At 47.0% G+C, this 22,521-nt stretch overlaps 1 protein-coding gene across 1 annotated transcript in view; it reads left to right on the forward strand.

Annotated features, from left to right (window-relative positions):
• The first annotated feature begins 11,420 nt into the window (after window positions 1-11,420).
• Ppargc1b (PPARG coactivator 1 beta) overlaps window positions 11,421-22,521 on the forward strand; it is a 106,193-nt gene continuing 95,092 nt past the window's right edge. Inside the window, exon 1 of the mRNA XM_026384408.2 lies at window positions 11,421-11,584. Coding sequence (XP_026240193.2) covers window positions 11,507-11,584 — 78 coding nt within the window. The 5' untranslated portion in view covers window positions 11,421-11,506. The remainder of the gene's footprint in view (window positions 11,585-22,521) is intronic.

Here is a 22,521-nt window from a genome sequence, read left to right on the forward strand (position 1 = left end):
TTAGAGACAAGGTCTCACTAAGTTGCTGAGTCTGGCCTAGAACTTGCATTCCTCCTGCCTCAGCCTCCTGAAGCACTAGGATTCCGAGCATGCACAACCATACCTGGCTAATATGTACAGTTTTTATGTTTTAGTACCAGTTAAAAAATAAATTTAAGTTAAAATATATTCACAACACACTAAGAAGGAAATTTCAAAATACTAATTACAGTAAGTTTCCATTTTTGTAAAAACAAAACTTTGAGTTTTTCTATAAACCTAAATGAGTCTAAATCCAAGCAAAAGATCTGGAGGACCACTCATGAAACATTAATTGTGGGCATCTCTTATGAGGGGAGTGGTCGGAGACACTTGTCCTTTCTCTGTTTCTAATACAAAGATAGTATAATTGTATCTATCACCTGTATAGTTTAAAATAATATATGATTTAAAAATGAAACAATAAAACAACTCTGGTCAAAGGTGGAATAGTCTCTCTCAACCTTTTTTTTTTTTTTTGGTTGTTGTTGTTTGTTTATTTGGTACTGGGGATGGGACTCAGGGCCTTGTGGTTCTAGAAGCACTCTAGCACTGAGCTACGACACCAACCCTCTCTCTCCTTGTTTTTTTCCTGAAGTGTCCATCAGGATACTTGGGGAAGCCCAGAGAGCAGGAGAGTACCCATGATGCTCCGCTCCACCCTTGATTCTCCCTGCTTGTTCCAGATGCTGTCCCCATGATGTTACACCGCGCCTGCGAAGACGCGCCCTTTTTCTGGGATCCTGCAGTCTTCCTGGCTGCTCTAAGAGCCCAGGCAATTACTCCCCATATAAAAAACCTCCTGGAGTGGCCTACTGACCTGGATTCTCCTCTCAGTATCCTGACTCCAACCGCCTCTGCTGCCAAACTACGGACAGTCCAGATGACTTTTCCTGCAGATGAGAGAGGGAACCCGAACATCTCACAGTTCAGGCAGAGACCTGGGAGATGCCCATCCGCAGGAGGTTTGGGATGGCTGATCCAATTGAAGCCCTTCATTGTGTAGAGGGACAATATGAATCTCAGAGTGGAAAAGAGATTTGTCATCACCATCTCCAGTTTCTGGTCCCCCAACTTTCTCCATTAAAGAAATTACTGCACCCTACCAAACTGCTCTGCAACTCTCCTCTCCTCTGCACATTGTGGAGACCAGAGCTGTGAGTTACATGAGAAGAAAGACTGCATCGTGATCACCGTGGAGCATGGTGCCTGGTGCCCTAGAATTAAAAGTGTTTGTTGAATCAAAGTATGTACACACACCATGTTTTGAATCAAACTCTTAAGGTAAACTCCCCCAAAGGAGCATTGTTGATGCTTTAGAATAATGAATGTCAAGTTCCAAGTCTTACATAAGGTGAACTTGATCCACACAAAATTCTGGGTCAAGTAAAACAGATAAGATGATGTTTCCCAAGGAGTGATTTTTCCCAAGATCTCAAAGCCAGTAAGTGACAGTGAACTAAGGTCTTTGTTCCATCTGCTTGTCTTATTTGATAGGTCTACTAAATTGTATCTAATAGAAACTACACGTAATTGTGTTGCCCTTTAATATTAAGTGACTGTATCTTTAAAATGTTGCCATTCTAGTTTACATACATATTATATGCCATTCTAATACAGATATATGTGTACATATATAAAATACACATATATGTTTAACAATAACCTGGTGGAATTTGCCTCTCTGTAAAGACAAAAAATACAACTCTGGGTCTTTTTTTCTCCATTTATTCAATGGGTATAAGAAGAGCCCTATAAAATTCTACCTTGGGGAACATTGCTGAGGGCCATTACCAAGTAGGTATTGACGCATCGTAATCCTTGCCAGTGTACCCCATGTTAAATGGACTTGCCTTGGAAATTTGCTGCGACCTTGCTTGTGTGTTTGAGAAAGATGACCCTGCTCAAGGTGATCGAGGGTGGATCCAGGTTTGAGGAAGTATCCTGCAGGTTTGAGGAAGTATCCCGGTCCTTGGGCTTAGGGTGTTCCCGGTTTAAGGCGTTTCCCGGTTTAAGAATATGGGTTTTAGGGAAGTTGAGGTTGAAGATTATTGCTGCTGGGATTAGGGTGTTCCTGTTGCTTGTTCCCGTTGAGTTCTCGTGAGATTCAAATGGGATTTTGGAAAAAGCCTCGTGGAGTAGGTGAAGTGTGCGGCAGAACGAGACTGCCCCTGAACGTGTGTGGAGGCTGGTGTGAGATCCGGAATAAAGAATTGCTGTTTGAACCTACAGAGCTGTGTGGTGGCTCGTGATTCTGTGCCAAGCCGAGTCATTGGCACTTGGCTTCGGCATTTGGTGGCCCGTACGGGGATGTCTGAAGCTTGGGGGTAAGTGAATTTGCTCCCTCCCGAAGGAGAGCAAAAAAATGGGTGACCATTTCAAAAAACAATGTGTTCTTGTTGTGATTTATTTTGTTTTTATTTCAAGTTGCCTGTTCCTAGAACTTTCTCAGGCAAACTGGGGAAAATGGTTGACTCAAGGTTTGAATTTGTTCGCCTCTGAGGAAGACAAATTGTTAGAGAAAGGAGGCACCCCAGTAAGACCAAGAACAGCTAGGGCATATGTTGATACAATACAAAAATGTAGCCCATGGCTTTTTACAGACGAGTTATTAAGTCTATCAATGGGACCATCATGGTATCCTGTAGAAGGATTTTTCTTCAACAAGAAAGAGATGGCTAGTTCTGTTTACTACATTTGTCTAAGATCTTGGTTTTTACAGACATCTGATTAATTACCAAGCTAAAGTGTTAAAATATCAACCACTAAATATGAAATCAAGTACTCTTGACTTATTAAGTTCCATAAGGTAATATATTTAAACATTATGTGTGTTTGCATAAATTGGTAAATGGAAAAAGGTTTAATATTGCTTTGGTCTGTGTCTTTGCTGAAACAAGGTTACTAAGTGTTAAGATTCTATCATGTGTAATTTATATACAAAGAGTATAAGAAGTTTCAGTTGGGTTTCAATTACAGTATAATAGTACCTTAGAAAACATGAAAATATTTCATCTTATTAAAGTGGAGTAATTTGTCTAAATCAGAAATTTTATAAGGGTTGTTTCAGAATGTGAATTTATAAAAAGGGTTAATGGTTAAAAAAGAGATATAAAAAGGTTCAAGATGTGGAAATATATTTTAATATAAAAGGTTAAAGGAAAAAGAAATGTTTCTAGATGAGATAATTTTTGTGTGGTAAAGTAAAAAGTTGTCAAATGCCATTTAAAAAGATTTTGAGGAAACTAGACTTACTTTAAAAGCTTAAGAAAGGAAGAAAGAAGAAAAAGATATTTGTACATGGCAGATTGAGACAAAGCTTCTCAATGGAGTAAAAAAGAGCCTTTGGTTGAAGGGCAGCCATGTAAACTAATATTAAGCGATTTAAACAGAATCTAAGCCTCGTTTTAAAGAGTAAAGCTGTAGGTAGTGAAAAAAGTACATTTAAAAGTACAGTATACATGATAAATGAAAGGCTTTAAAAGGTTAAATTGAAGGTGGTCGAGATACCTTCTTGGCGGAAAAAAGGATTGCTTTGCTCATCAAACTATTAAAACGTACTTATTAAAGCAAAAAGAGGGAATTGGAAAGGGGTATATATCCCCCAAAGATAAACTTAAAATAACCCTTTTTACTCTAAACTTTTTAAATTTGCATTCATCAGGACTTAATGCTGTGGAAAGACATGTATCCGAAAAATGTACATAAGCCTAAGGTACTTTGGAAAGATATTCTAACAGGACAATGGAAAGCTCCTGACCCAGTGTTTGTCTGGAGTCGGGGTTTTATTTTTGTGTTTCTACAGGGAGAACAGCAGCCGATTTGGATTCCAGAGACACTAACTAAAGCAATTTCTACAGAAAAAGAAGATGATTTGACTGAAATCCATAACAGCTGATATCCAGAGCTCCAGTTTGGCTATTCTTACATCTGCGACAGTGATTAACCACGGTGCCTTTTTTCAATATCTATTTTATTATTGCATTTTTCCCACATCATAAAGTTCTATTTTATTTTTTGAGCTCATACAAACCTAGGTTAATGTTTTTCTGATCAGTTTTGTTTTTTGACTGTGTTTTATTTTTTGACTGTGGAGTTTTTAAACATTGCAATGGAGATTTCACTTAGGTATAGCTACAAGGCCTTTACTTATTATTGTCTTATGTGTTGTATGTTATGTGTGTACTGTTTTGTGTTGCATGTCAGTATGTGTGTATGTCCATATTTTTATTTGAGGAGCGCTCATGAAAAAATGGATCCGAATTTTTTTTTTTTATTCACGTGATTTAAGTGGTTTAATCTAAATTAGGTAAACAGCTGTTAATGATTGTTTTCAAAGGTGGTTAACAGATCTGTTTGCTTGCTATTGTTTTTAAAAGTGATTAACAGATCTGTTTGTTTACTTTCACTTTTCCTTTTCATTAATTAGGTAAACAGCTGTTAATGATTGTTTTCAAAGGTGGTTAACAGATCTGTTTGCTTGCTATTGTTTTTAAAAGTGATTAACAGATCTGTTTGTTTACTTTCACTTTTCCTTTTCATTATATTTAATAATTCTGTTCAGGATAATGTCTCTTTAACATCATTGCCAGAATTCCCATCTCCATCCCAGTGCCTGTGAAGACTAAGAAAACCAAACTACAGCTTCTATGATCACAGTAAACTGTATAAACTGATGCATCAATGAATATAACTCAACAAGTAATGCTCAATCAAGGACTTGATTTACTTTGGGAGGAAATGGACATATTGATAGACTCTTCCACTTTGAACTGCCTGCAGAACTTGCCTGGACTATATATCAGTTGCATGCATTGTGAACTATCGTCTGGTGCAGCGAATTGTGGTACTGCTGGCATATTTTTGCTGATGGTGTCACCAGTGATGCAATTTCCTTGCCAGCGCACCCCATGTTAATTGTGGTAACACTGGCATCTTTGCTGATGGTGTCACCAGTGACGCAATTTTTCCAAAGGAGCCGTCAATTGGCTTGGTGTCTTGGCATTTCTGTGTCTTCCTCCCTTCTACTAGTGATGGTCTAAAATTTGGGGGCCAACAGAGGTGAGGCAAGAACCTCACCCCCCCACTGGTGCTTAGGCCTATCCACAAGCATGGCTGAATGCTGGACCGGTAGTCAGTGACGGGTTGATCTGGTTGCAGTGGATTCAACCTAAGACAGGAAGTTGACGCCCAAAGGTCAGCTCTCCCATGACGGGTAAGAACCACATGTTGAATTGGACAACCTACCAGGCACGGTCCTAAGCCACATTGCTTGTTGTTTAATTAATCAGAAGGGGGGAGATGCTGAGGGCCATTACCAAGTAGGTATTGACGCATCGTAATCCTTGCCAGTGTACCCCATGTTAAATGGACTTGCCTTGGAAATTTGCTGCGACCTTGCTTGTGTGTTTGAGAAAGATGACCCTGCTCAAGGTGATCGAGGGTGGATCCAGGTTTGAGGAAGTATCCTGCAGGTTTGAGGAAGTATCCCGGTCCTTGGGCTTAGGGTGTTCCCGGTTTAAGGCGTTTCCCGGTTTAAGAATATGGGTTTTAGGGAAGTTGAGGTTGAAGATTATTGCTGCTGGGATTAGGGTGTTCCTGTTGCTTGTTCCCGTTGAGTTCTCGTGAGATTCAAATGGGATTTTGGAAAAAGCCTCGTGGAGTAGGTGAAGTGTGCGGCAGAACGAGACTGCCCCTGAACGTGTGTGGAGGCTGGTGTGAGATCCGGAATAAAGAATTGCTGTTTGAACCTACAGAGCTGTGTGGTGGCTCGTGATTCTGTGCCAAGCCGAGTCATTGGCACTTGGCTTCGGCAGAACATCATCTTATCTGTTTTATCATCTTATCTGTTTTATCATCTTATCTGTTTTATCTAGGATTTTTTCCCTGTAAGAGATAAGAAAAAAATGGATGTTTTTCTACTCCTGCTGACTGACACTTACCAGGCAGGGGAGGGTACATGGACAACAGTCTTTGCAAAATTGAGAAACAGTCCTGGCTGACTGGAGAGCACTATGTGCCCCTCACCTGTGGATTTGGAAACCCTTTCAGTATTTATAACATGTGAGAGAGAAAGTGACCTGTTAAATGTTTCCCCAAATATATGGGTGAATTCACAGATTACTGCCATAGGAAAAAGAAGACACTGCCTTGTTATGAAAGGCTTTCAAGAGTTCCTAACTCTGCGGGGTGTGGTGGCGCACACCTGTAATCCCAGTGGCTCCAGAGGCTGAGGCAGGAGGATCCCAAGTTCAAAGCCAGCCTTAGCAAAAGCGAGGCACTAAGCAACTCAGAGAGACCCTGTCTCTAAATAAAATACACAATAAGGCTGGGGATGTGGCTCAATGGCCGAGAGTCCCTGAATTCAATCCCCAGTAGCCCCCCTCACCAAAAAAAGTCCTTAACTGAGACCCTTAAATGACACTATCTATGTGATAACTTTCCAAAGGATCATCTCTGAAAAGAAATTTGTCCTGTGGAAGCTGCCTGAGCAGTTCACACATGATCTGGAGTCCTGGCTTCTGGTCTTGGCTGTGCCGCTGAGGGGGCCATGTGACCAGGCTGCACTTTTCTGTTTTTACAATGAAGCAGGTGGGTAGCTCGCTTTCCATTGCTCTTGCTCTTCGACAGTTCCCAAGTCCTGTTGCTCAATGGAAGGTGAAGATGGCTTTCTCTTGGCAGGAGTCCCTGCCTCCTGGACAGAAGTTGGGAAATTGGTGAGCACCTGGCAATCTGGCCTGGGCCACAGAATCACAGAGTCGTGCTTCACTGGTAAGAAACCGCAGTGATTATCAAGACCCATGTCTTCCCTTCCTCATTCAACACAAGTTTACAAAGTAGTTGGTATTGAATAGAATGTGGGCAGGGATGGCGGCTGTGGAGTTCATTGATTTATCTGTGGCACCGAGTCCCATGGCTGGCACATAGCTCACATAGCTGGTGCTCATTAAACCTCTGCTGAATGGTGGGTAGTCTTTTTTTTTTTTTTTAAGAGAGAGTGAGAGAGGAGAATGAGAGAGAGAGAGAGAGAGAGAGAGAGAGAGAGAGAGAGAGAGAGAGAGAGAGAGAGAGAGAGAGAGAATTTTTAATATTTATTTTTTAGTTCTCGGCAGACACAACATCTTTGTTGGTATGTGGTGCTGAGGATCAAACCCGGGCCGCATGCATGCCAGGTGAGCGCGCTACCGCTTGAGCCACATCCCCAGCCCCAAAGGTGGGTAGTCTTTTGCAAAAGAGTCATCTAGAGGTGCCTATTAAGGCTGAACTAGAATCCCATTAGACCCACTGAATTAGAATTTCTGGTGACAGGGCCCAGGTGACTGTCATGCCCTCCAGAGTTGGAGAACCATAGCCATAGTATCTGAATAAAGCATTCTTCTGTTATCAGAAGGGAGAAAATGTTGATGTTTTCACATTCAAGCATTTGCCCGTAGAGACTAAAATAGTCAAGCCAAACCCCTGTAGGTTGCTTTTCCCCTTGCCATTGCTGAGGAGCTGGAGAGCACTGGGCTTTGCACAGACTGTGCTCAGGGCTCACTTTCACTATTCTCCAGGGAGGCAAGGCCAATAAAAAGGCAGAGAAGGTAGAAGTGGAGCCACATGAAGTCCAAGTTTGGCATTAATATTGCCCTTCACTTGGAAGTCATAAAATAAAAAATGTGCCACTGTTCTAGTCTCCCTGGGGCAGTTAGCTGCACAGATCTCTGTTCAAATCTCAGCCGCGTCTCTAGCTGCTTGCGCTGGAGCTAATCACTTTAACCCCTTTTAAGCTTTTGTTTCCTCAGTCATAAACTGGACATCATGATTCACCCTGCTGAGGGTTGTTGAAAGGATTAGAGATGTTGTGAGCTCAGGTGTCTGGCACACGCTCAGTACAGAAGGACTGCAAAGTTTTGGCTGAGACCTATAAATTGCCAGCACATCTGGGCTGGGAAGTCTACAGAGGCTCCTGCAGCCTTGGGCCTCTTAAATTTCCAAGGGGGGAACAGTGATTGAGGGCAGAGAGCAGGCAAATGGCTTAAGATTGTCTAGCACCTGAGGTTTCTTTTTTTTTTTCCTTTTTTTTGGGGGGTGGTGAGGGGTGGGGGGAATCAGGGATAGAACTCAAGGGCACTCGACCACTGAGCCACATCCCCAGCCCATTTTTGTATTTTATTTAGAGACAGGGTCTCAATGAGTTGCTTAGCATCTTGCTTTTTGCTAAGGCTGGCTTTGAACTTGCGATCCTCCTATCTCAGCCTCCTGAGCTCCTGGGATTACAGGCGTGCACCATTACACTCAGCTCTAAGGGTTCTTGAGGGTCTTGAATCTCAATGAAGAACTTCAGATTCCTGCATGAACTGGAGAGGTGATTGATAGGCTGAGACTGAAGGAGGCCCGAAAGGATGGAATTCCTGGGACAAGATGATTTTGAAAAGGAAGCTGGATAACTTGGGAGAGGTACCTTCTTCCTTAAGTTTTTTTGCCTGTTCCAAGGATGCAGAGATTGTGAAAAAATCCCAGAAACTGGGCATTTTATGACTTTTCTATTGTAAAAACAAAAGAAAAAGCTTCTGGGCAAGTGGTGTGGAGGCCTTCCCTGGCAAGGCTCTGAAGGCTGCTGCGTGACCAGGACTAGAGATGCCTGGCCTGGGGGACTCTCCAAGTTTGGCCTTTGAATTATAAAGGGCACCACAGCCATCAAGAGGCGAGCTGCATGGGGATGTCTCTGGAAACTGGTGTCCAGCAGGAATAGCAAAAGAGGGCCTTGGGAAAGTTCAAGTCCTTGGTGATGATGGTGATGATGACGGTGATGACGGGCACTTCCTATCTGCCAGATTCGAGGCCAAGCAATTTATTTGACACACAATTTTTTCATTCCATATATTTTTTTCTTTTTAAAAAAGTTTGTTCTTTTTAGTTATGCATGACAGTAGAATGTATTTTGACATATCGTACATGGAATATGACTTCCCATTCTTGTGGTGGTACATGATGTAGAGCTGATGTGGAGTCACACTGGTCCTGTATTCATATATGTTTCCTTCAGTGTTTACAAGATCCCTAAGGGGGGGCAGCACCATTGCTGGGATTTTCTCACTAATCTCTGTGTCCTTGGAATAGGCTTGGGGCTGGCAAGGCACTTAGGTGAGAAGGCACCTCACCTGAGTTATCCGGCTTTCTTTTCAAAAGCTTCTTGTTCCTTCCCCACAGGCCACCCTCAGTGACCATTTTAATAGATGGGAAACTGGGTCTCTGAGAGATTAAGTAAATGATCTTTTTAGTTTAAAGTGAAAGAATAACTCCTGGCTAGTTTATACCAAGATTCAAGTTCAAGTTAAGCTATCAGGCTGTAAGTGCTGGGAGGAAGGCAAATAAGTAATGTCAGTGGTCCCTTCAAGGGATTTATATTTATCCCCATTTTTACAGATGAGGAAACAGGACCAGAGAGCTTAGCATTTTCCCTCCTAGGTCAGGCGCTGTGCCAAGCACTTTACATATATTATCTCTTTGATCATCATAACATCCCTATGAAGTAAGTAATTTTATGATCTGCATTTGTATAAAATGAGGAAACCAAAGTCTGAGACCAAATAACTCTCTGGGGTTCAAAACCAGGCAGGGTGACTCCATTGCCCATGCTCTTCACTTCCCGAGCGGCCAACACTGGAACAAGATGCGGCAGGGGGGTTGGACCAGAACCCAGGACTCCGGGACTCCCAGTCCAGTGCTCCAAGGCTAGATGTAGGCTCCTGGTTGGCATGCATTGTTCCTTAAAAGCATGCTGGCCTGAAGCCCAAAGAGTGAAATCACACCCTGCGGTTCTGGGAACCTCAGTCTGGAGAAGAAGGAAGCTCTGGCTCTGCTGTTCAAGTCTGAGCAGGTGAGCTGGGGACTGTTTCCTCCTCTGGCTGGAAAGGAGGCCTTGCTGGCTGGGCAGGGTGGGGCAGTCCTCAAGAGTACAGGGTGGGAATAGGGCAGGAGGCAGGCATGCCCAATAAAACTGGCCTCTGTCTTCCCGCCTTCACCCAGGTGGCATGTCACCTTCTGCCTGGCAGACTGCAGGGCTTAATGACAGAGCTCCAGACTGAAGTCAGGAGGCCTGAGCACTGGTTCTGTACTTCCTGCCATTGTCAGTTTCCTCATCTGTACCATGTGCATGGTGGTGGTGGGGCATCCACGTCCTCCAGCTTTTTCAGAGAACATACTATTTATTAAACACCACTATGAAGATATACCAAACTGCTATGGAAATACACCGAACGCAGAAGCAGATTTGGGGCCTGCTTTCATGGGTCTTAGAGTCTAGGAAGGAGAAACTCAAAGATCATATATCTCAGCTGTGCACATGCCTATAATCCTAGTGGCTCCAGAGGCTGAGGCAGGAAGACGGCAAGTTCAAAGCCAGCCTCAGCAATGGCGAGGCGCTAAGCAACTCAGTGAGAATGTGTCTCTAAATAAAATACAAAATAGGGCTGGGGATGTGGCTCAAATGCCCAGTACCTCTGAGTTCAATTCCTGGCACAAAAATAAATAAATAAATCTGACATCTTCACTGAATCAAACCATAAAGTGGTAAGTGACCAGTATTCAAAGAAAGGCTTCTGGAGCTAAGGGAGCCCATGAGGGAGGGACGGGAGAGATTGGGTTGATAGTCTGAAGGGTGGTGGGAAAAGATGTCCACAAGACGCCTTTACTAGGTGAACAGCTGCTGGGTATAGAGGCCGGTTGTGAGAGGTTTCATCCCAAGAACTGGAAAGCCATCCGGTCTGGGGAAGTTGATGGGAGCCCAGTCAATTGAAGACATTATTGGAAGAGAAGTCATTGATTTTTTTGGGTGGTGGTGATGGTGGTTATTGGGTGACACTGGAAGAGAGAGATGATCGAGTTTAGCGGACTATGGGTCAACGCATTCTTTAAAGAAAGAATAAAAATGCCACCTCCTTCATGGAGCCTCCCTCGATTTCTTTGCCTTTGACTTGTGGTATCTCCTTCCCTCTCTGGTATTGCAGCCGGGTAGACAATCTCAGGCCTTCGGAGCTTTTTTCCTCCTGCGACTGAAGCACATTGTGCTTCAAAGAAGATTCTACGCTTCCTTGAGCCTCAGTTTCCCAAGCTGTGCAGAAGCAGGTTGTCTCGCAGTGCCCGCCCAGCGCTAACGCAACGTGATTCGCTCTGGCAGGAGTGGGGGGCTGCCCGCATTGCTGCGCAGGCATCCGGCTGCTGGCTGGGGCACAGCCACCTGGCTGCGGGTGCTTTTCTCCTTGCTGGGGGCTGCGGGACCCGGTCGAGGTGCCAGACGCTGCGCAGGAAAGTCGGGGTGCGACCCCTGGCTCGCGCGGCCGCTGTGCGGCCCCGCCCCCGCAGCTAGAGGCCCTGCGGCAGCCGGGACCCGAGCTCCGCCCTCCGCCTCCCGCCGGCCTCGCTGCCTCCTCCCTCGCTCGCTCCCTCCCTCCCCCCGGGCCGGCTCGGCGCTGACTCCGCCGCACGCTGCAGCCGCGGCTGGAAGATGGCGGGGAACGACTGCGGCGCGCTGCTGGACGAAGAGCTCTCTTCCTTCTTCCTCAACTATCTCGCCGACACGCAGGTACGGGCAGCCGGAGCCGCAAGCCGGGGCCGAAGTGCCGAGCTGCAGGGGCTGCAGCTGCAGCCGTGAAGGCCGGCATGCAGCGGTGGGCGCACTGGGGAGATCGGGGGTTCCAGGCTGCAGAGCCCCCCTTCTACCGCCTTGCGATGCGCACCGTTACAGGGGTAGGGAAGTGGAGGTCCCCCGGCGCGTGCTGAAGCACTGGGGGCGCACGGCTGCTGGGGAGGGTCTAGCCTGGGCCACCTGGAGTCTGCCCCCCCACCGCTGGCAGATCTGGGGGCACCGCGCCTCCTTGGGGAGGTGGAGCCGCGCCAAGGTGTGAGGGACCCTCAGGCTGGCGCGGGGTGCTGTAGGCGCGCCCTCAGCTCCCGGCACTTGCTGCCGTACTTTCACGTGGACTTGTGGCCCCGGCACCGGCTCTTACCCCCATCCCCGGAGACTCCTTGTCTTCCAGCCTCCGGTCCCCCAAGTGCTGCTGTTGGCCCCCCATAGCTCCCCACCCTCGCCAGCAGCGCGGAGTTTCCTGCCAGTTGCCGGCTAAGGGCATAGGGGTCTGCGGGGCACGTGGGCATGCTGGCGGAGATAGCGCCTTCCTGGTTTCGCTATCCCGCGGAGCCCCCCAGGGGGAAAGCAAGGCAGGATGGGGGAGGAAGGACTGTCTGGGGGCGCCTGGGTCCCCCTGCGGCGCGCGGCCCCGGCGCGCGTTCCTTGATGCGGGGGGAAGGGAAGGCGAGGCGGCGTCCCGGGCTCTGGGTGAGCCCCGGAGCCCCACTGGCGACACGCGCGTGACAGAGAGGGTGCTCTGGTGTACCGGGAGAGGGGGAGGGAGAGTAAGCTGGTGTTTTGGAGACCTGCGGGAGGGTACTGCTGGGACATGCAGTTACGGAAAATGTCTGCGCAAGGCGTGTGCGCCCCCCACCCTTTTCCCCCTTTTCCCCACCCCATGCCTGTTGCCAGTATAAAGTTTGGCTCCAGAGTTGGGGCTTTTTCTGCGGGATCCCGACTGCGGGACACCGGGAGGCTGGGGATGCCGTGGATGCTTGGAGGAGACCCCGGATGCGGGGACACGCCTGGGAGCGGAGAGGGGCCGCCTTGCCGAACCGGGCGCGGCTCGCGGGGGCTGGTTTGGTACCTGGAGTGGGAACGCCGGTGCCGGCCCGTTTTGCATAACACGGGAAGGGAGGGGGAAGACGGAGGGGGGCCGGGAGGTGGGAGGAGAGAGGGAAACTTTGCTTCTTGTTATAATCTGCCAGTCTTTGGGCGGTAGCAGCTGTCATGGGACCGGGTGGGCGGGGAGAGGCTTGCAAGCTGACTCCTTGCGGTGAGACGCGACTTGGAGGGGGACGCAGCAGCTGAGACGTTCGGCTCCCGGTAGACTCCGGGTGGCGACTTGGGGCTGGCGGCTAGGACGGCGCGGCGTCGCGGGGTGTAGCTGAGAAGAAGCCCGCCGCGCGCGGGAAAAGGCCGGTCTTGGCCCTCTGCAGACACCGCTGCGTCCGGGGCCCTGTGGTCGGTGGCAGGCGCTGTGGGTTGGGTTCTCGGCAGAAGCCTAAGGGGCTGGTGGCGTGTGATCGCGCTTCTCCAGGTCGTGGGGAGTGTTTGGTAAGCGGGCTGTGCGCGGGTGTGTGTGTGTGTGTGTGTGTGTGTGTGTGTGTGTGTGCACACGCTGCGCGCGCCAGGCGCGTACCTTTACCTCTGACGAAACTGCGGTGGAGCTCCCGCCGCCGTCGCCGGGCTCCGTCACACGCCCCGCGCCAGTGTCTGCGCCGAAGGCGGGTCCCAGCCTCAGGACCTCCTGAGACGTTAGTCTGGGACTATAAGGACTGGGCTGGAGACGGTAACAGTGGGGAGCGGCCTCTGGGAAGACGCTGCCCCCCCCCACCATCTCGCACTTGCCTGGGGTCTTTTCTAACCCTCTACACTTAGACACCGGTGAGGGAGGCCTGAAATAGACTAAGACTGGTGCCGGGATTCTCCGCAAGGACTGTCCGGTCTGGACGTGGGTTTTAACTCCATCTTCATTGGCTCACCAATAATTAATTATTTGCCCTTTCAGCTGCCAGTTAGACTACCCAGCAGGACTATTTAACCCAAGGAAACTAGAAAATTGGGTAATCAGTTGTCAGCAGAAGCAGTGCAGTGAAAGTTAATCTGGGACGTTTGCTTTTTTTTTTTTTTTTTAACCACGTGACAGGCCGAGGATCTTATGATGATCTTTGCCGGCCCAACTTGGGAAATGTAATTGATAGGACGAGCTTTGCTGTCACCCTTAGAAGGCGCAGAGAGCCCAGCCGGAAGAGGACCTGGGCGGGCCTTCGCGCGCCTCCTCATTTTACAGTTGGGGAAAGAGGCTCCGAGGAGTGAGCGGTTTGTACAGGACCACTCAGCCAGCGGGTGACAGAGCCACCCAGGGCTCCTGACTCCAGGTCCTGTGTGTTACCTCGAAATAGCACTGGACTTGGAGTCAGAAGGCCTGAGTGGAGTCACCTTCCCCACTCTCTGGCTGGGTGACCCCGGAGCAAGCCATTGTAACTCTGGGAGCCTCCATTCCTCCCTCTGTCAAATGGGACTTGGTACCTGCAAGAGAATCCAATGACTGGTGGTGGGGGTGAGCAATGTTTGCATGTGAAATGTCTGGTTGTTCCTACAGCCCCTTCTTCCTCACAACCCTTCCTAAACTCTTCCCTTCTCTGTCTCTTGCCTTGGGAGGGTTGGGGAAAGTGGATAAAAATGTGATTCATTCATTGTCCTGTCCAAAAGATTTCTGTTGTCTTTAATGTCTAACCTGGGGCTAAATTAGAGGGAGAACTTCTGTTTAGGATAGACTCAACTTTTACCCATTGGGGCCAAAGTACAAAAATTTAGCAGAACAAGGATTGTGAAAGTTTCTTGGAAAGGTTTAAAGAATGCATCTCAAAGGACTTTGGGCTGGTTTCACCTTTGTTCAGGTTGTGCCCCTTGCTGGGAGTGCCTTGCCCACCTATCCTGCATGGCCTTCTCCTCTAGCAGGCCTTCCTGGCCCTGCTTGCCCTGCTTTCTCTCCTGGTTTTTATTGCTTTTTACAACTAAGCACTTTATTGTATGAGTCCTGTGTCCAGTAAGATTTTAGATGCTAGAATTGTGCCTTTTAATTCTTTGAGCTGGCATGACACCTGTCAGCGTTATGAGCCCTGTTCTTTGCTCAGCTCTTGGCTAGGCACATGGATTGCACACAGGGGCACAGCTGGGCCCTGCCAAGAAGAAGCTCCCAGGCTGACAGGGGAGACAGCTGGGCAGCGAGTGCAGGGAGAAAGGAATGCAGAGGCTGCAGCTGAGGGCAAAAGCCTACACTAAATATAGGTTGTTTGAAGTCACTTGGGGCATCAGTCCTGGAGGCCCAAAATGTCAGAGATGGCAGGAACTTTATAAATCATCTAGTCCAACACCTTACTTAAAAATAATTATAGAATTGTTAAAACATTTTTTACTGCTAAGGATTAAGAAAAAAATAGATGTGTAAAAATAATATGTAACAATTATCCAAAGATAATCACTGTTAGTTTCATATACATATTTCCATACTTTTTTATTTCCTACTCATATTGGCCACTTCTTTAAACAAATAAAAATTTTTAAAAAAGAGTCATTCATTTGTTTATGCCAATTTGTAACTTGGACTCACCCTGTTTTATAACTTGCCTTTTCCCCTCTAAACAGTATGCTGTGAACATTTGTCCACATCAATAAATATTTTACTTAATATCTTGATATCTTAATGGCTATATGTATTTCATTGGTTTTCATTGTATTCAACGAATTATTTTTATTTTTGCTTATTCAAGTTGTTCACCATTTTATTTTATTTGCTATTGTAAGCAATACTGAAATGAGTATCTTTGTGTGTATGCCTTCTTTCCTTTGTTTAAATTCCTAGAAGTGAAATTACTCCATCAAGGGAACTATGCAGGCATTTGATAAACATACATCTGATTGCCTTCTAGAAAGATTGTACTCATTTACACACTCCCCATCAGTGTGTGGGAATGCTGTTTATCCATACCCAGATAACTCTTGGTATTTGCATTTTTACCAGTCTGTTCATCAATAAATTGGCATCCTTCTTGTTTTAATGTGTTTTTGTTGGATAATTTGTGATGCTGAGCTTTCCCTGATAGGATCATGGCCATTTGTGGTTCTATTACAAGCAAAGTTTTGTTTGTGAACTTGGTGCATTTTGCAATTGGTATCTGTCTCTGGGTTCTAAAGCTAGAACTGAACACCCAGAAGGGGCCCTTGCCTCTGGAAGGAAGACTTGGGAGAATGATTCGAAGTCCTCGTGCCTCCTTGCTAGGTCTGGAATATCACTGCCTCCACAGCCCTGCAAGCCAGGGCCAACCTGCCAAGTCAGGGTTCTTGCCGTGCATAGCAGCAGGTTGAAGTGTAGCCCTGGTTGGCTATATTTGCCCACACTTTGTCTGCATGAGATCAGAGGAAGGAATTTCTTCACCTGAGCTCAGCTAGGAACACTTTCCCCAGGGACCTCAGCTCTACTTTCCCTGGGCTCCCTGGCTGGTGCTAATGATCAGGGTGCCTAAGAAACCCAGGAAAGCTGCCGGGCCCTGGAGGCTCATATTTCCTCTTCACCTTGGGGCCTTCCTCTCTCCAGCTGGTGCAGGCCAGCCTAGAGCTCCACTAGTTCATGGTATGAGTCACCTTTTTTTTTTTTTTTTCCCCTGAAATAATAGAAGGAATACTGGCCTGAGTCAGAAGCAGCCTTGCAAATGGGCCTTGGGCTTGGAAGTGAGGTCACGACAAGAACATTGCAGCATGCAGGGCTGTCTTCTCCTTCATTGTCACCATCAGCCACAGTTGTTGAGCATCCTCCAGATCACTGCACTCTGCCGAGCCTTTTGTTTGCACTGTTCTATTTCATTCTCACAAAGATGCTGTACAGTATAGGTGCTCTTTTACAGTTTTATAGATTTCACAGTTTGAGAGAACTCACTGAAGAGTACCTGCCAACACTGCCTTGGAATAAGTGGAAGAGCCAAGATTAATGGGTGATGACCCCACCTGACCCCAGACTCCCCGAAGACAGGGATTGCTTTTTGCTTTTGTTCATCCTTGTTTTCCAGCACCTTGGGCAAATAAAGGCACGTTGTACATAGAGAAGGTAGAACTCTGAATTCCCTCTGCTTCTCTAGGTCTCAGTTTCATAATCTATGGAATGGGTATAATAGGCCTTCACTCTCAGGCCCATTATAATGAAATAATATGATGTATATAATATGAGCATTGACCTATTGCCTTTAAAACTTGGAATTCTGTCTTTGAAACACTTTAGAAGGACAGGATCAAGCCTAGAGCTAACTACTCTGCTTGCAATCTTTTTTTTTTTAATAAATGTAAACAAGCATAATTTTTATTTTGTAAGAATGAATGGAACCCAAATAAAATCATTTAGAAGATAATGTGCAGGGTCCGTTCCTGTTTGTCTTCCTCCAAGGTAATTGAACGGATGCTTCAGATTCATCCCTTGGACACTAGATTGATGTAGACTTATTAGGATTGGATTGATCTTTCTGTTCTCTCCCCTTCTTTTGGTCTAGGTCCTTGTCCCACTCACAATTGGATTTTTAAAATTACTATGGGATAGATCTTTGCCCTATTAGACTTTCCTTCTCCTATTTGTCCTTGGTCCTTATAGCAGATCAGTCCTTTTAGAGTGCATGACTGATATCACTATTTTTAAAAATATTTATTTATTTATTTATTTATTTTTTGGTATTAGAGATTGAACCCAAAGTGCTTAACCACTGAGCCACATCCTCAGCCCTTTTTATTTAGAGACAGGGTCTTGCTGAGTTGCTTAGGGCCTCAATAAGTTGCTGAGGCTGGCTTTGAACTTGCAATCCTCTTGCCTCAGCCTCCTGAGCTACTGGGATTACAGGTATGTGCCACCGTGTCCAGCATTATTATTATTATTTTATTATTTTAAGAGAAGCTTTAAGTTCACAGCAAAATTGAGAGGATGGTCCAGAGGTTTCTCATATATCCCTGCCCAACACAGCCTTCCCCATTACCTACTCCCCCCACCAGAGCAGTCCACCTGTTTCAGTTTATGACCCTACATGGACACGTTGTTACTGTCCACAGCCCACAGTTTACAGTTGTGTTCACTCTTGGTGCTGTTCATTCTGCGGGTTTGGACAGGTGTATAATGACCCATATCCCTCAGTGTAGCATCACAGTGGTTTCCCTGTCCTGAAAATCCTCCGGCTCCACCTGTTCATTCCTATGTCCCCTCCTTCCTGGCAACCACTGTTCTTTTTTGCTGTCTCCATGGTTTTGCCTTTTTACAGTGTCATATAGTTGGAATCAACCAATATGGAACATTTTAGTTGACTTTTTTTTCTTAGTGATTTGCATGAGAGCTCCTTCATGTCTTTCACAGCTTGATAGCTCAGCTCTTCAGTGCTTTTCAATTGAAGCCCGGACTTTTAAACCTAGTGTTTGAGGGCCTTCAGGTACTTGAAGTTGAAGAGTTATTCTTTATCCTGAGTTGTCTAGTTTCCTTAATTTTTAAGTCAGGACTTTACCATTTACTAGAAGTGGGACTTTGAGCAAGTGACTTAACTTCTCTGGTCCCAGTTGATTTATATACAAAAACTGGAGATAATAACAGCATGTTCTTCTGAGGCTCACTCCAAAATATGCCCTGGATTTTCCTCCAGGAAGCAGGAGAATAGACTCACAGGGTTCTTTGTGGTCTCCTGTGTCTCCATTTCCACACTTATGCACTCATCCTGTAAGGCCCAGCTGCCCTGCCATTGCTGAGGGATTCCCTTGCTGCTCTGGCCCAGCCCTCCAGAGCCACCTGAAGCGGTGGCACCCTGCTGGCTGTAAGCCCTCCCTGGGTCAGTTACCCCAGCTTCGGCCTCATCTGGGAAGATAATGGGTAACGGTGCTTGCCAGATGAGGTGGTGAGGAGTAGTGGGTGAAAATCAAGTGACGACCTGGGCTCAGGTCACCTGGCATGTATGTGCCTGGCGTACACGAAGCAGAAGGGACAGACACACTTGTGTGGGTTGTGTCACTTAGGGAGTCACTCCAGAACGTTGAGCTCCACCAGGGCAAGGATTTTGTCCGATTCCTTTGCCATTTTGCCGGCATGGAACAGGCGAGTTCCCGGCACACAGCGAGCTTTGTGTACATCCCCAGGAGCGAGCACATGTGCTAGACGGAGCCTCTTCAGGCACACAGTCCTCCTCACTCCTCAGTCTGCGTGCTGCGGAAGGATGGTTGGTGGATGAGTGCCAGGAAGGGAACTGGAATGTCCGCGGCCACTGTCCTCCTGTCCTGCTAATGCATCCAGAGCCCCCCTGAATTTTAAGCCCAGCTCGAAAGCCTGTCTTCTGGGATGCCCTTCTAATCAATGGTCCTCCTCTGCCACCCCCAGGCTGTGCCTCTCACTGCCCCTCGAGTGGACCAGCAACTCAACCGAGGGCTCTGGAGGGCAAGGAAGAACTGTTTCTATCCCAGATCGGCATCGTGGTTGCCCATTGAACCGATGAGTTTTAGTGCAGAAGAGTGTTGTGTGTTTGTGTGTGGGGTGCTCTGAGAAGAACTCTGTCTTCTGTACATTTACCATGGAGGAGAATGTCACCTGACCTGGAGTAGACAGTGTAGTGAACCCCCAGCTCCCACCACCCAGCTCCCACCATTACCGACTCCTGGGCCACTCTGGTTTCATCTGCCCACATGTCGTGTCATCTCACCCCTGAGAGTGCAGTTTAGCTGTAAAAAGACTTAGGTACATTTTTTTTTTTTTTTTTTTTTTTTGGTACCAGGGACTGAACCCAGGGGCACTTAAACATTGAGCCATATCCCCAGTCCTTTTCATATTTTGTTTAGAGACAGGGCTCCGCTGAGTAGCTTAGGGCCTTGCTAAATTGCTGAGGCTGGCTTTGAACTCATGATCCGCCTGCCTCAGCTTCCCGAGCCACTAGGATTATAGGCGTGCGCCACCATGCCCAGCTGTAAAGAGACTTTTGATGCTATGACATGGGCTTCTCCCAGTAACCCCAGAAGGTTGGTTGTTTCCTCCACTTTGTAATGAAATTGAGATGCAGAGAGGTTGGATCACTTGCTTAGGGTCTCACAGCTGGTGAGTGGCTGACCTGGGACTTCAAGCAGCTCCCTCTCTGGCTTGGGAGGGCCCTTGGATGACACCAAATCCAGCTTGCTTTCTCAGCAGAGAAGGCACTGAGGTGCCCAGGGAGGCCCCAGCCTCTGATCAGTTCCTGCTCAGCATTAGGACATGGCTCTTAGGGAGGGTTGGGGTGGGACTCCCTGCAAGAAACACTGGGTGGCCACCAGCACCTCTGGACAGGCCACAGTTTCCTCCTGCTCTTACTGTTCCTAAATGTCAAAGGCCCCACCTGTGCCTCTTGAAGGTGACTGGGTTGTCTTATTAGGACCATTCAGTAAAAGAAGCAGGGCCCACCCGGAAGCAGCGGGGTGGAGTCAGTAGAGCTCAGAGAGGAGGGCCCTGGCCTGAGGTCACACAGCTGGGCTGGGCACAGTGCGCAGGGCCAGGGTGGCAGCTACACCCCCCCCCCCCCCATGCTGCTCTTTTCTTAGGACAGAGACTGAGATGCCACCTGGTCTAGAGTAGACCAGAAAGACTTTTACAAATGGGTGGGAAAAGTCATTGATTAAATATTCCCAAAGCCTTAATTACTTCTCTGTGTTTAAGGTAAGAAAACAAACATTTGCCCTAATCATTTAGAGGACTTCGAGGACTTTGAGTTTTAGAACTGGGCTTTGTTTAGGGTCTGTCAATCCTGTGGCCTTGGCACAGGATTTCTTTGTGCCTTAGGGTTCTTATCTAAATAACGGGGCTGAGGGGCTGGGGCTGGGGCTCAGCGGTAGAGCACTCGCCTAGCACATGTGAGGTCCTGGGTTCAATCCTCAGCACCACATAAAAATAAATAAATAAAAATAAAGGTATTGTGTCCAACTACAACTAAAAAATATTTTTTGAAAAATGGGCCTGATATTTTATAGCACACATTTTAAAAGGTTTTGGTGAAGACTAGTTGAATCAGTGCCTGGAAAGTATTTAGAGATGTTCAATCACTAGTAGCCCTTACTATGGAAGGAGATGAATATAATGTAGACCCAACTATTTACTGATTTGTGGGACCAGGGATTGAGTCCAGGGGTGCTTTGCTACTCAGCTACACCCCAGCCCTTTTCATTTTTATTTTGAGACAGGGTCTTGCTAAGTTTTCAAGGGTAGCCTCAAACTTGATCCTCCTGCCTCTGCCTTCCGAACAGCTAGGATTCAGGCTTGGCCAACTTTACCAGAATGATTATATATATATTTCCTTTTTTTGGTGCTGGGAGTCAAACCCAAGGCCTTGCACATGTTAGGCAAGCACTCTGCCACTGAGTTGCATCCCCAGCTCTACTCTTTGTATTTTTGACTCTGAACTCTAGGCCCTTGATCCTGTCTAGGCTCTGAGGTTCCTCTGTTAGAATATTTTATTTTCTCACCCTGTACTTTTTTTTTTTTTTTGGTGGTGGTGGTGGGGGGTGGCACTGGGGATTGAACTCAGGGGCACTCGATCACTGAGCCACATCCCCAGCCCTATTTTGTATTTTATTTAGAGACAGGGTCTCACTGTGTTGCTTAGCACCTCACTGTTGCTGAGGCTGGCTTTGAACTTGCAATTCTCCTGCCTCAGCCTCCAGAGCTGCTGAGATTACAGGCGTGTGCCACCACGCCCAGCTTCCCCTATATTTTGGAGAGGAAATCTTGCCTTAGCAAATTTTGCAATACTGACTTCTAGGAAACTGAATCTAGTTAGATGCCACTTGAAAAGAGGTGAAGAAACATAGATAGTGGTTAAGAATTGTAAGCTTTGGAGTTTGCCGGAGTTTGCCTAAGTTTCCAATCAGGGCTCTACCACTTCCTCATTGTGTGACTTTAAGCAAATGTCTTAATCTCTCTGATCCTTGTTGCTTCATATACACAATTGGCGATAATAATAGTGTGTTCTTCTTAGGATAACTTTTTCCATTTGTGTGTGTGTGTGTGTGTGTGTGTGTGTGTGTGTGTGTGTTTTGGTATTGGGGACTTAACCCAGGGGTGCTTAACCATTAAACTACATCTCCAGCCCTTTATTTTTTTAAATTTTATTTTGAGACAGGGTCTAGCTGAGTTGCTTAGTGACTTTGCTAAATTACTGAGGCTGGCTTTGAACTTGCAATCCTCCTGCCTCAGCCTCCCGGAGTTGTTGGGATTACAGGCTTCCTAGGATAATTTAAAGAAATTGCAGAGGGCACAGAAAGCTTTATAGCACTGCTCGACTCAATTATAAATTAAGATGACAATGATATAAAATAAAAAAATCCACAAATGTCAACTTGAGCTTTCAGGGAGTTGGGTGTGCCTTAGAGACCGACATGCTTAATGTTCTTACCTTTAAGTGAGCATACAGACAGGGAACAGATGAGGGATGCCCCCAGGTCCCCGTTAGAGGCAGAATAGGCCCCTCTGCTGGGTCTGCGTGGCCAGGACTCAACTGTCTGGGACCCACTGTCTGGAAACTCAGCTGGGCGAGCCCTGTTGGCTGAGATGGATGCTCCGCGACAGCTCAGCAGTCGTCCTTCTCCCTGTGATTGCCTGGCAGAACACAGTCATTTAGCAGAGGGAGAGCGAGGAGACGCTAGGAACCAGGCCCTGAGCAGTTGCAGCAGCCGGCCCACCAGTCGCTCCCTGATGTTGCCATGGCAAACAGCCTTGGCAACGTGGCTGCTCATGCCTTTATTTCTGGTCTCCGGCTCCTTCCGGGGAAGTGTGGTACCCAGAACACTGAAGAGGGCCCTGCCCTGGCTTCTTGACACTGAGGGTGGCCCGGCCTTCATCCTGCTGGTGATCCCACACAGCA

This window comes from Urocitellus parryii, chromosome 1, assembly GCF_045843805.1.
Source record: "Urocitellus parryii isolate mUroPar1 chromosome 1, mUroPar1.hap1, whole genome shotgun sequence".
In the NCBI taxonomy this organism is placed as follows: Eukaryota; Metazoa; Chordata; class Mammalia; order Rodentia; family Sciuridae; genus Urocitellus; species Urocitellus parryii.